General features: G+C 44.6%; 1 protein-coding gene across 2 annotated transcripts in view; it reads right to left on the bottom strand.

Annotated features, from left to right (window-relative positions):
* MTBP (MDM2 binding protein) overlaps positions 1-14,547 on the bottom strand; it is a 68,205-nt gene extending 53,658 nt beyond the window's left edge. Inside the window, exons 1-5 of one of the 2 annotated variants that reach the window (XM_056522686.1) lie at positions 14,282-14,547; positions 5,771-5,842; positions 5,582-5,655; positions 2,941-3,089; positions 801-859 (exon numbers count right to left, since the gene is read on the bottom strand). In XM_056522686.1, coding sequence (XP_056378661.1) covers positions 801-859; positions 2,941-3,089; positions 5,582-5,655; positions 5,771-5,842; positions 14,282-14,366 — 439 coding nt within the window. In that variant the 5' untranslated portion in view covers positions 14,367-14,547. The remainder of the gene's footprint in view (positions 1-800; positions 860-2,940; positions 3,090-5,581; positions 5,656-5,770; positions 5,843-14,281) is intronic. The other variant, XM_056522685.1, reaches the window with a different exon arrangement.
* Positions 14,548-14,620: the final 73 nt, after the last annotated feature.

Genomic DNA, 14,620 nt, shown 5'->3' with positions numbered 1-14,620 from the left:
TTCCAGATTCAAACAGTGTGTTGCAACAGCTAGAGAGACACTTTTTGGCAAACTACAACTGTCAGCATGCCCAGAAGCCTTTGACTGGATTAGTTATCTTGTAATTTTCCTTTAAATGGGCACTGTCATTAAAACTAATTTTTGCTATTGCTCTCCTTATAGTAAAATAAAAACATCTTTCTAATGTACTTTGTTTAAAAAAAAAATATGAAGTTTTCTGTTTTATTTGTGTTTTAAAAAGCTGCCAGTAGGTGTCTCCCTACTTTTCCAGAGCACATTCCCCCTCATCTCTTGCACAGACTTTGGGCTCCTGCTGGCCTGGCAGAAGTCCAAAATCAGGAAATGCTTAGGGGGGTGTGTGCAGCCTAAGCCAATCATAGCTCACCTCACACTGAACTGCTCTGGGCTGTGTGTAGCAGAGTGAGGGAGGAAGTTCTCCCCTGTATGGCTTCAGATGATGTCACACCTGCTGGGGAACGCCCCTTCCCAGTCTGTGAATCTGGAGCTGACCAGAAAATACAGAGCAATATCAAGGTATAAAACTAACAAATAATAAAAATAAAGGCAGGGGTGGTTTATCATGATGGCGGCAGTGAACTAGGAGGATTATAACATTTATCAAGATCATGACAGGTACTTCTTAAACTTAATTTTTTGTTACTTTGGGAGCTATTTTGGATACTTTGGAACCAAATACTAGTTTTCCATAGGGTTTTGGTCTCAAGATACAATTGTTTCAGCTTACACTGTTCATCCCGGAACCAATATTGTGACTTAGAGGGAGCACGGTGCTGAGTTACCTGGTGCAGGGAGCTTGTCCGAGAGCTGATGAATGGATTCTGCCGCCTCTTCAAAAAGGCTGCAAAGACAGACAAGTGACAAAAAGTTTTTAATATGGAAACCAACAAATAACCAGGGTTCATCTCTACTGGCCGATAACCTCAATTTAGTCATGCAAATACTTTTTGTGCCCCCCTCTCTTCTTCTTAGGGACGACAATGTACATTATAGAAGACAGACTAAAATGGTCTCAGACCTAGTGATGGGAAGCAGAGGATTCTAGACAATAGAAACTGAGCCCTAAATCAAAATAGGATTGCTCCTTCTCCAATACATTCTTTACCAATTATTGTTTATTTTTTTTTTTTTAAATCAACTGGTGCCAGAAAGTTAAACAGATTTGTAAATTACTTCTATTCAAAAAAATCTTAATCCTTCCAGTACTTATTAGCTGCTGAATACTACAGAGGAAATTATTTTCTTTTTGGAACACAGAGCTCTCTGCTGACATCACGAGCACAGTGCTCTCTGCTGACATCTCTGTCCATTTTAGGAACTGTCCAGAGTAGGAGAAAAATCCCCATAGCAAAAATATGCTGCTCTGGACAGTTCCTAAAATGGACAGAGATGTCAGCAGAGAGCACTGTGCTCATGATGTCAGCAGAGAGCTCTGTAATTATTATGTCTAGAGATGAGCGAACTTACAGTAAATTCGATTCGTCACGAACTTCTCGGCTCGGCAGTTGATGACTTATCCTGTGAAAATTAGTTCAGCTTTCAGGTGCTCCGGTGGGCTGGAAAAGGTGGATACATTCCTAGGAAAGAGTCTCCTAGGACTGTATCCACGTTTTTCAGCTCAACGGAGCACCTGAAAGCTGAACTAATTTATGCAGGATAAGTCATCAACTGCCGAGCCGAGAAGTTCGTGACAAATCGAATTTATTGTAAGTTCGCTCATCTCTAATTATGTCAGCAGAGAGCTATGTGTTCCAAAAAGAAAAAGAAATTCCTCTGTAGGATTCAGCAGCTAATAAGTACTGGAAGGATTAAGATTTTTTAATAGAAGTAATTTACAAACCTGTAACTTTCTAGCACAAAAAAATATAAAAAATAAAAAAAAATTAAGTTTTCCACCCTTTAAAGGGATTGTATATTGCTATAAAATCCCATCACCTTATGATTGGTTGGGGTCTAACCTCCGAGACCCCTATGGATCCAGAGAAATAAGGGGCTGCAGACCCTTCACAGTCTATCCCTGCTCTATTAACTTTGCTGTAACGGCAGGGACGGCCCCATTCACTTACATAAAGCCATGCGGCACTTCTCTCGCACAACAGGCAGCCAGTAATAGTTGTAGAGGGGATAATGCACCCTTTATTGTCAGGATTGGTGGTGATTAGAGATGAGCGAACTTACAGTAAATTTGATTCGTCACAAACTTCTCGGCTCGGCAGTTGATGACTTTTCCTGCATAAATTAGTTCAGCTTTCCGGTGCTCCGGTGGGCTGGAAAAGGTGGATACAGTCCTAGGAGACTCTTTCCTAGGACTGTATCCACCTTTTCCAGCCCACCGGAGCACCTGAAGGCTGAACTAATTTATGCAGGAAAAGTCATCAACCGCCAAGCCGAGAAGTTCGTGACGAATCGAATTTACTGTAAGTTCGCTCATCTCTAGTGGTGATTCCAGAGGTCAGATCCCCAGAGATTATATAGTGATGGAATACCATAGGACAGTGCTTCCCAACCAACGTGCCTGCAGCTGTTGCAAAACTACAACTCCCAGCATGCCCGGACAGCCAGAGGCTGTCCGGGCATGCTGGGAGTTGTAGTTTTGCAACAGCTGGAGGTACACTGGTTGGGAATCGCTGCTGTAGGATATGCCAGCTTTATGAAATGAGAATTGCCCTTATTTCTGCCTTCAAAGTCTTTCCGTGTTAAAGGGGTTATCCAGGGATAGAAAAACAGAGACAATTTCTTTCAAAAAACGCTCCACGTCTGTCCCAAGGTTGGCTGTGGTTTTACAACTCGGCTCCATTCACTTCAATGGAACTGAGCTGCAGAACCAAACCCAACCTGGAGACAGATGGGGAGTGGTTTTTGAAAGAAATCAGCTCTGTTTTTTCTATTCCTGGATAATCCCTTTAATAAAACTGATCTTACCTTGTCTGAGACACCGAGTCCCTTTCATCCTCGTCATCCTCTGGGCTTTGTAGTGCACATATACACTCGTCTATGGTGCTCTGGGGCGGCTCCTCGCTGTCATCGAGCGAACAGCTCGGGCACAAGTCCTCCCAATCAGGACTGGCGTACTAGAAAGATAAGGACAGTGAGTGGCAAAAGATAATGGGGGGAGATTTATCAAAACCTGTCAAGAGGAAAATTAGCTTAGTTGCCCATAGCAACCAATCAGATCCCTTCTTTCATTTCTCACAGGTCTTTAAAAAAAAAAAAATAAATTAAAGCAGCGATCTGATTGGTTGCTATGGGCAACTAAGCTAATTTTCCTCTTGACAGGTTTTGATAAATCTCCACCAATAACACAATTTTATCTGGTTAAAACATGGAAGATATTTAGGAAAGAAATGGATATAAGGGGAATAATGGTTGAGGCTTTATTGTTGGAAAATTCAAATATACATTAGGAAAGTTAGGCCTATTCAGGGATAAGGAATGTTTAAAAGGGGTACTACTGTGGAAAACTTTTTTTTTTAATCAACTGGTGCCAGAAAGTTAAACAGATTTATAAATCACTTCTATTAAAAAAAATCTTAATCCTTCCAGTACTTTTTAGTGGCTGTATACTAAAGAGATATACAGAAAAGAAATGCATTTCCTCTGACATCATGACCACAGTGCTCTCTGCTGACCTCTGCTGTCCATTTTAGGAACTGTCCACAGCAGCATATGTTTGCTATGGGGATTTTCTCCTACTCTGGACAATTCCTGAAATGGACAGCAGAGGTCAGCAGAGAGCACCGTGGTCATGACATCAGAGGAAATGCATTTCTTTTTTTGATTTCTCTTTAGTATACAGCCCCTAAAAAGTACTGGAAGGATTAAGATTTTTTTAATAGAAGTGATTCACAAATCTGTTCTGGCACCAGTTGATTTTTAAAAAAATAAATAAAATAAAAAAAAAAGTTTTCCACAGGAGTACCCCTTTAAAGAAGAACTCCAGAATATAAAAATTGTCCCCCATACTGCTGGCAGTAAAAAAAAATAAAGATGTACATACCTTCCTCCGCTCCCCCGGGGCCTCCGGTAACCGGCTCCGGTCTCTGCCGCGATCCTCTTCCTGGTTGTTGGAGGTCGGTGAGTCATACTGCACTCAGCCAATCACAGCGAAGTCCCGACTTGGCCGGCGATAGGCTGAGCGGCAGTGTGAGAACGCTTCTGGACACAAAATTCTTCACTACATCGGCACCTGCTGCCAGGGCCGAAAATGTCACACTGCTGCTCAGCCTATCACCTGCCGAGCCGGGACTTCACTGCGGCCGGTGATTGGCTGAGTGCAGTATGACTCTCCAACCACCGGCAACCAGGAAGAGGATCGCGGCAGAGACCGGAGCCGGTTACCGGAGGCCCCGGGGGAGCGGAGGAAGGTATGTACATCTTTATTTTATTTACTGCCGGTAGTATGGGGGACAATTTTTATATTCTGGAGTTCTCCTTTAAGGATAAAGGATGTATGGGAGAAGGGTAAATTTAAGAAATGGACAGAATTAAAAGAAGAATTCAATTTAAAGGAGGGTGGATGGTTGGAATATAGAAGCATTAGAGAAGCCTTTCTCGAATTTATAAGGGGAGGAGGAAAAAAATATACTCAATATAGCCTGAGATAGTGGTTACAATTATGAGAGGAAGAAAATAAAATAAAGTCATCTCGTGTGTATAAAAACATGGTTAGGTCGATTAAAAATTATCTAAGTTTTCAACAATGGTTGGTAAAAATTGAGCCAAGTAGATAAATAAAATGGGATAATGTAAACAAAAAACATTAATACGGTATTGTTTAAGAACGCGGTTTTACGCTGCTTGTTGATTGTTAGAAATGGGAAATCCCCTAAAAGTCCTTGTTGTATTGAATGGTACAACAATATGAGGAGGGTAGAAGGCGGCCATCTTGGAGAGGAGGAGGAGGAGGAGGAGGGGGGGAAGCTAAAGAGGGAAGAATTTTTTTAATTTTTTTTCCCTTCTCCCTCCAATTTGAGGGGTCTTGTTTTGAATAAATATGATAAATGTGTGATGTGGGGGGTGAGGAGTTTGGAGGGCAGGATGTAAGGAATGGTAAAAGGGAACGGGTATCTATTGGTTTTCTATGTGGCTAAATTATTAAAATCTAAGAAACGAATAGTGATGGGAAATACTTAAGGGGGGGGGGGGGGTGAATAAAAGAAAAGAGGGGCTTATGTAGTGATCTCTAATCTCCGGACCCCTTTTTCCCTAATTTATTAATGGATGTGGAACAGGAGGGAGGGGGAGGGATAAGGGGATCTTTTATATAATGATATAAATTAGATTTTGGAAAAGTTTTTTTTTTTTTTTTTTTAAATGTGTATAAAAAGTACTAAATGCATAATAATATAAAAAAAAAAAAAAAAACACAACAACAACACTATAGGGGGTAATTTATCTTTCCCAGCACCAGTGCAGAGTGGAAAAATTTCGGAACATTTTTGCAGGAATTCCACTTTTGTGCAAAGTGGGAATTATCGGAATTATTATTTTTTTTGCTCTATACTGTTGCAGGGAATGATCACTTACCTACTATTACAACTATATGGGTAGGAGACAGACTCACCTGAGAAAAGCCACACGTGGCTTGAATAGCAAAGAACCATTTTCTCGTCCCTGGTTCTCCGGCCAAAGAACACGCTGGAAAAAAAGTAACATTTAAATTAAGAGACAAAATTACAAAAAAAATTGAAAATATACAGTAAAGCTGTTAAACGACAACTATAGATCTAATGTACAGAATAGAATGAGTTACCGGGGAAGGTGTCGGTGTGTGGGATACAGCGCTCCTTCAGATGGGTGTAGAAATCCTTCACATCCGCTGGACCTGAAAGATAAGGAACACAGAAGATTTACTGCACAGACCACGGGGGAGGGGAATAAACCTATAGTGATGTCTGACACCACGGGGGAAGGGAATAAACCTATAGTGATGTCTGACACCACGGGGGAAGGGAATAAACCTATAGTGATGTCTGACACGACGGGGGAGGGGAATAAACCTATAGTGACGTCTGACAGGACGGGGGAGGGGAATAAACCTATAGTGATGTCTGACACGACGGGGGAAGGGAATAAACCTATAGTGATGTCTGACAGGACGGGGGAAGGGAATAAACCTATAGTGATGTCTGACAGGACGGGGGAGGGGAATAAACCTATAGTGATGTCTGACAGGACGGGGGAAGGGAATAAACCTATAGTGATGTCTGACACCACGGGGGAAGGGAATAAACCTATAGTGATGTCTGACACCACGGGGGAAGGGAATAATCCTATAGTGATGTCTGACACCACGGGGGAGGGGAATAATCCTATAGTGATGTCTGACACCACGGGGGAAGGGAATAAACCTATAGTGATGTCTGACACCACGGGGGAAGGGAATAAACCTATAGTGATGTCTGACACGACGGGGGAGGGGAATAAACCTATAGTGATGTCTGACAGGACGGGGGAGGGGAATAAACCTATAGTGATGTCTGACACCACGGGGGAGGGGATTAAACCTATAGTGATGTCTGACAGGACGGGGGAAGGGAATAATCCTATAGTGATGTCTGACACCACGGGGGAAGGGAATAAACCTATAGTGATGTCTGACACCACGGGGGAAGGGAATAATCCTATAGTGATGTCTGACACGACGGGGGAGGGGAATAAACCTATAGTGATGTCTGACACGACGGGGGAGGGGAATAAACCTATAGTGATGTCTGACACCACGGGGGAAGGGAATAATCCTATAGTGATGTCTGACACGACGGGGGAGGGGAATAAACCTATAGTGATGTCTGACACCACGGGGGAGGGGAATAAACCTATAGTGATGTCTGACACCACGGGGGAGGGGAATAAACCTATAGTGATGTCTGACAGGACGGGGGAAGGGAATAAACCTATAGTGATGTCTGACACCACGGGGGAAGGGAAAAAACCTATAGTGATGTCTGACACGACGGGGGAAGGGAATAAACCTATAGTGATGTCTGACACGACGGGGGAAGGGAAAAAACCTATAGTGATGTCTGACAGGACGGGGGAAGGGAATAAACCTATAGTGATGTCTGACACGACGGGGGAAGGGAATAAACCTATAGTGATGTCTGACACGACGGGGGAGGGGAATAAACCTATAGTGACGTCTGACACCACGGGGGAAGGGAATAAACCTATAGTGATGTCTGACAGGACGGGGGAAGGGAATAAACCTATAGTGATGTCTGACACGACGGGGGAAGGGAATAAACCTATAGTGATGTCTGACACGACGGGGGAGGGGAATAAACCTATAGTGACGTCTGACACCACGGGGGAAGGGAATAAACCTATAGTGATGTCTGACAGGACGGGGGAGGGGAATAATCCTATAGTGATGTCTGACACCACGGGGGAAGGGAATAAACCTATAGTGATGTCTGACAGGACGGGGGAAGGGAATAAACCTATAGTGATGTCTGACACCACGGGGGAGGGGAATAAACCTATAGTGATGTCTGACAGGACGGGGGAAGGGAATAAACCTATAGTGATGTCTGACAGGACGGGGGAGGGGAATAAACCTATAGTGATGTCTGACACCACGGGGGAGGGGAATAAACCTATAGTGATGTCTGACACCACGGGGGAAGGGAATAATCCTATAGTGATGTCTGACACCACGGGGGAGGGGAATAATCCTATAGTGATGTCTGACACCACGGGGGAGGGGAATAATCCTATAGTGACGTCTGACACCACGGGGGAAGGGAATAAACCTATAGTGATGTCTGACACCACGGGGGAGGGGAATAATCCTATAGTGATGTCTGACACCACGGGGGAAGGGAATAAACCTATAGTGATGTCTGACAGGACGGGGGAGGGGAATAAACCTATAGTGATGTCTGACAAGACGGGGGAGGGGAATAAACCTATAGTGATGTCTGACAGGACGGGGGAGGGGAATAATCCTATAGTGATGTCTGACACCACGGGGGAAGGGAATAAACCTATAGTGATGTCTGACACCACGGGGGAGGGGAATAATCCTATAGTGATGTCTGACACCACGGGGGAGGGGAATAATCCTATAGTGATGTCTGACAGGACGGGGGAGGGGAATAAACCTATAGTGATGTCTGACAGGACGGGGGAGGGGAATAAACCTATAGTGATGTCTGACACCACGGGGGAGGGGAATAAACCTATAGTGACGTCTGACACCACGGGGGAAGGGAATAAACCTATAGTGATGTCTGACAGGACGGGGGAAGGGAATAAACCTATAGTGATGTCTGACACGACGGGGGAGGGGAATAAACCTATAGTGATGTCTGACAGGACGGGGGAGGGGAATAATCCTATAGTGATGTCTGACACCACGGGGGAAGGGAATAAACCTATAGTGATGTCTGACACCACGGGGGAAGGGAATAATCCTATAGTGATGTCTGACACGACGGGGGAGGGGAATAAACCTATAGTGATGTCTGACACCACGGGGGAGGGGAATAAACCTATAGTGACGTCTGACACCACGGGGGAGGGGAATAATCCTATAGTGATGTCTGACACCACGGGGGAAGGGAATAAACCTATAGTGATGTCTGACAGGACGGGGGAGGGGAATAAACCTATAGTGATGTCTGACAAGACGGGGGAGGGGAATAAACCTATAGTGATGTCTGACAGGACGGGGGAGGGGAATAAACCTATAGTGATGTCTGACACCACGGGGGAGGGGAATAAACCTATAGTGACGTCTGACACCACGGGGGAGGGGAATAATCCTATAGTGATGTCTGACACCACGGGGGAAGGGAATAAACCTATAGTGATGTCTGACAGGACGGGGGAGGGGAATAAACCTATAGTGATGTCTGACAAGACGGGGGAGGGGAATAAACCTATAGTGATGTCTGACAGGACGGGGGAGGGGAATAATCCTATAGTGATGTCTGACAGGACGGGGGAGGGGAATAATCCTATAGTGATGTCTGACAGGACGGGGGAGGGGAATAATCCTATAGTGATGTCTGACACCACGGGGGAGGGGAATAAACCTATAGTGATGTCTGACAGGACGGGGGAGGGGAATAAACCTATAGTGATGTCTGACACCACGGGGGAGGGGAATAAACCTATAGTGATGTCTGACACGACGGGGGAGGGGAATAAACCTATAGTGACGTCTGACACCACGGGGGAGGGGAATAATCCTATAGTGATGTCTGACACCACGGGGGAGGGGAATAAACCTATAGTGATGTCTGACAGGACGGGGGAAGGGAATAAACCTATAGTGATGTCTGACACCACGGGGGAGGGGAATAAACCTATAGTGACGTCTGACACCACGGGGGAGGGGAATAATCCTATAGTGATGTCTGACACCACGGGGGAAGGGAATAAACCTATAGTGATGTCTGACACGACGGGGGAGGGGAATAAACCTATAGTGATGTCTGACACGACGGGGGAGGGGAATAAACCTATAGTGATGTCTGACACCACGGGGGAGGGGAATAAACCTATAGTGATGTCTGACAGGACGGGGGAGGGGAATAATCCTATAGTGATGTCTGACAGGACGGGGGAGGGGAATAAACCTATAGTGATGTCTGACAAGACGGGGGAGGGGAATAAACCTATAGTGATGTCTGACAGGACGGGGGAGGGGAATAATCCTATAGTGATGTCTGACAGGACGGGGGAGGGGAATAATCCTATAGTGATGTCTGACAGGACGGGGGAGGGGAATAAACCTATAGTGATGTCTGACACCACGGGGGAGGGGAATAATCCTATAGTGATGTCTGACACCACGGGGGAGGGGAATAAACCTATAGTGATGTCTGACACCACGGGGGAGGGGAATAATCCTATAGTGATGTCTGACACCACGGGGGAGGGGAATAAACCTATAGTGATGTCTGACACCAGTCACATGCAGCAGCTCCTGTAGCACTGAAAGAGCTGAGAACGCAGAGGAATGGAGAGAAGGAGAGTGGAATTTTTTTCCTATACTTTTTGGGGGAAATTAATGGGGGCATCTACCTAATAAGATGTTCCGTACCTACCTGACAAGTATAGGTCAAAGCGTCCAAGCAGCAGATTCCGAAATAGTGAAAAAAGCTATTGGGGGAGATTCAGCAAAATCTGTGCAGTGGAAAATTTGCTGAGTTGTCCATAGCAACCAATCAGATCACTTCTTTCATTTTTAAAGAGGCCTGGGAAAATGAAAGAAGCGATCTGATTGGTTGCTATGGGCAACCTTTCCTCTGGGCAGGTTTTGATAAATCTCCCCCATTGGCTCTCATTTACTAAGAAAATCGGGTTGTAAGTCTATGTTGCTTTCTTACCCGACTGCTTTTTCCCTGGTATTTATTATTATGTCGCATCCTGTTTGTCGCACGTGGGTTTTGTAGGTTTTGGTTTCCAACTCCTCTGAGTTGTTGGGAAAAAATCCACAACAATTGGAAAACTTTATAAATACGTGGGAAAGCTCAGAAATGTCGGGTTACGCCCCTTTTTCGGGTTTGGGAGAATCCACATCGGGTCCGTCGGGAAAAAATGTTGCATAGTGTCGCAGACTGGCGCAGGATGTCTCCGACATGGCGCAGACAAAGATGCGACAAAAAAACCCGACAAAACAAGTCGGGTTTACAATAGTAATGAGGGCCAATGTCTTTTGATTGGTTGCATCAGTGCATGCAATGTTTCGGCTATACTCTGGGGTTAGTATCAACAAAGGCCTGAGTATATCGAAACGTTGCACACACTTTGGGAAGCCAATAAAAAGAAGACTACAGCTTTTTATCCACCATTTCAGAGTCTGCTGCTTGGATGCTCCGACCTATTACTTCTATTCCAGATCTGGAGGATCACCTGCAGTCGCTTGGTCCTGTGCCGTCTTCCATTCTACCTACATACTAGATTACCTACTGGAGGATTCCCTACCTACAGGGGGCTTTAAAGGGGTACTCCGGCACTTAGACATCTTATCCCCTATCCAAAGGATAGGGGATAAGATGTCTGATCGCGGGGGTCCCACCGCTGGGGACCCCCGGGATCATGCACACGACACCCCGTTTGTAATCAGTCCCTGGAGCATGTTCGCTCCGGGTCGGATTACCGACGACCACAAAGCCGGCGGCGTGTGACGTCACGCTCCACCCCCCCAATGCAAGCATATGGTAGGGGGCGTGATAGCTGTCACGCCCCCTCCCATAGGCTTGCATTGAGGGGCTGAGTGTGACGTCACACGGGGGCGGAGGCGTGACGTCACAAGCCGCCGGCCCCGTGGTCACCGGTAATCAGACCCGGAGCAAACACGCTCCGGAGACTGATTTTAACTGGGGTGCTGCGTGCAAGATCATGGGGTCCCCAGCGATCAGGCATCTTATCCCCTATGCTTTGGGGGGGATAAGATGTCTAAGCGCCGGAGTACCCCTTTAACCTAAAAGGCATAGTTCTCTACTTACCCTATACACTACTATACATTTCTACTGATGGTTTCTTCTACCTAAGAAGGTGGATTCCGTACCCAACTACTGGAGGCTTTATCGTTGGTATTGGTATGAGTATTGGTAATTGGTATTGGTATGAGTATTGGTAATTGGTATTGGTATGAGTATTGGTAATTGGTATTGGTATGAGTATTGGTAATTGGTATTGGTATGAGTATTGGTAATTGGTATTGGTATGAGTATTGGTAATTGGTATTGGTATGAGTATTGGTAATTGGTATTGGTGAGCACTTCAAAAGTAGTATCAGTACTTGGGCTTAATAAAAAAAAATAAAAAAGATGTTGTAGGGACATCCCTAGAAACCATTGCAGAACAGAAATTTCTTCAAAAATTTTTTTTTACATTGTAATCTTTCCCATTTTTATATGTTGTACATCTTGGTAAAATACTAACCCTTTCTAATATTAGGAAATCAGAAATATAGAAAATTTTGATTTCTTTTTTATAGAAATGATGGCTTCTAAAAAGACCACTAGGGGTCCCCATATCATCCAGAACATAATTATGTCCGGTTGCTTCATTATCTTTGTCCCAGCTGAAGCACAGGATGGGACAATGTCCAAGAAGTGAGGGTGAGACTAGCACTCCTCTGTGCTCACTCCTGTCCTATCAGACTGCAGCATGAAAACAGAGGAGGGGGTTACAGATCAGCCTGCATAGATTGGATGAAGAGGCACAGCAGACTCAGGGAGGAAGATGAGTCATGCAGCATGAGGACACACCCCCTCCAAAGCACAGAATGACATTCCAAGTGAGCAAGAGAAATAACATATTTGTAAGAGAAATACAGTGGTCCCTCAAGTTACAATATTAATTGGTTCCAGGAAGACCATTGTATGTTGAGACCATAACTCTATGGAAACCTGGTAATTGGTTCTGAAGGCACCAAAATGTCATCCAAAAATAGGAAAAAGTGAGGATTAAAGAAAAATAAGTAAATAACTAATATAGATAAAACAAATCCTTATATATAAAAGTAAGAAAGATCTGCAGGGAGCTGTAATCACTGTCTATGTCAGTGTTTCCCAACCAGGGTGCCTCCAGCTGTTGCAAAACTACAGCTCCCAGCATGCCCGGACAGCCAAAGGCTGTCCGGGCATGCTGGGAGTTGTAGTTTTGTAACAGCTGTAGGCAGCCTCTTTGGGAAACACTGATCTATGTAGAGGACAGAAGCTTCTTCAGGGTCCTGTACAGTACACAGTGTCCTAAAAAAAAAAAAAGAAAATGGAGCCGCCCTCACCTGGTGTCCAAAGGAGCAGCTAACCCTGATACAGGTGAAGAGTACAGAACATGTAATACCTCCCTGTACTGTAGGGGGCGCTACCAGACACCAGTCAGTGCATGCACAGGGGTTTTACCAGTGAAATGTCCATTCTGATTGGTCGGATCTTCCAGCCATTGACACGTTTCGCAGATTCCAAAGCATTGTATGTTGAGTCTGGTTTCAAGTTACATTGGTCCAGAAAAAAAACATTGTATGTTGAAACTATTGTATGTTGGTAAGTTGAGGGATCACTGTATAGGTACTGGACACAAGAAAAAAAAATGTTTATACACACACACACAATCAGGATTAGGTACTGAGTAACATAACTTTTGTGAAATATGACAACGTACTCTTTAAAACGTAAGTCAATTAAAAATGGTTTCTGCCATATAGCATCTATTTTTAGTATTCATCAACATATACATCTTTTTCCTTTTCATGGGTATTTCACATAAACAGTGTGAACCCAGACAGCAAAACACATTAATTCGCACAAACAAAATATTGCTGAGATGTATCTGTGACATATGTAAGGCTCAGTTCAGACTGGATTTTAGCTCCGTCAGTAATTTTAGTTTTAAGTGACAGTTCATATCAGTCACAGAAGGATTAGAAGCAACATTGGGATAAATTGAATACAGTGATCCCTCAACTTACAATGGCTTCAACATACAATAGTTTCAACATACGATGGTCTTTTCTGGACCATTGTAACTTGAAACCAGACTCAACATACAATGCTATGGAATCTGCGAAACGTGTCAAGGGCTGTTAGATCCAACCAATCAGAATGGACATTTCACTGGTAAAATCCCTGTATTCCTAAAGTGTATACACTGACTGGTGTCTGGTAGCGCCCCCTACAGTACAGGGAGGTATTACATTTTCTGTACTATTTACCTGTGCCACAGTTAGCTGCTCCTTTGGACACCAGGTGAGGGCAGCTCAATTTTACTTTTTTTATTTTAGGACATTGCGTGTTCTGTACAGGACCCTGAAGAAGCTCTTGTCCTCTACATAGACCAGTGTTTCCCAAAGAGGGTGCCTCCAGCTGTTGCAAAACTACAACTCCGAGCATGGCCGGACAGCCTTCGGCTGTCCGGGCATGCTGAGAGTTGTAGTTTTGCAACAGCTGGAGGCACTCTGGTTGGGAAACACTGAAATATACAGTGATTACAGCTCCCAGCAGATCTTTCTTACTTTTATATGTAAGGATTTGCTTTATCAATATTAGTTATCTACTTATTTTTCTTTAATCCTCACTTTTTCCTATTTTTGGATGACATTTTGGGGCTTTAGAACCAATTACCAGGTTTCCATAGAGTTCTGGTCTCAACATACAATGGTTTCAACATACAATAGTCCAATGGAACCAATTAATATGGTAACTTGAGGGACCACTGTACAATGATAGCTTGTGCTGTGTAGGTCTCAGATGAATGTAAGCGCCCTCTAGCGGCCACCTGCTGTAATGACAGTTTCTCATACCTGGAGGGAGAAGCGGCGGCTCGGGCTGTTCCCGGTAATTCTCGGCTTGTTTTTGCCAGTAAATAAGCAGAACGTACCGCTCCATACACCCGGAAAACCGGCCTGAGAGCTGGGACTACACCGGGGAATAAGCTGCTTCCGACCCTTGAATACTGAGACCGGGAAAATCAAATCGCCGCGCGCCAGTGACGTACTTCCGCCAGCTGTCACAGCGCAAAGAGCTCTCCCCCGGGAACTGAGTTACGTCACTAAAGTTCCTGGAGCACAAAGGTTCCTGTAGCGCTATTCACTAGAGCGGCCCCGGGTTGTGTGTGATCTAATCAGATATCTTCACGATGT

This window comes from Hyla sarda, chromosome 5 (genome assembly GCF_029499605.1).
Source record: "Hyla sarda isolate aHylSar1 chromosome 5, aHylSar1.hap1, whole genome shotgun sequence".
NCBI classification, from domain to species: domain Eukaryota; kingdom Metazoa; phylum Chordata; class Amphibia; order Anura; family Hylidae; genus Hyla; species Hyla sarda.
Note: the sequence above shows the minus strand (reverse complement) of the source record. Positions and strands in the feature narration are given on the sequence as shown.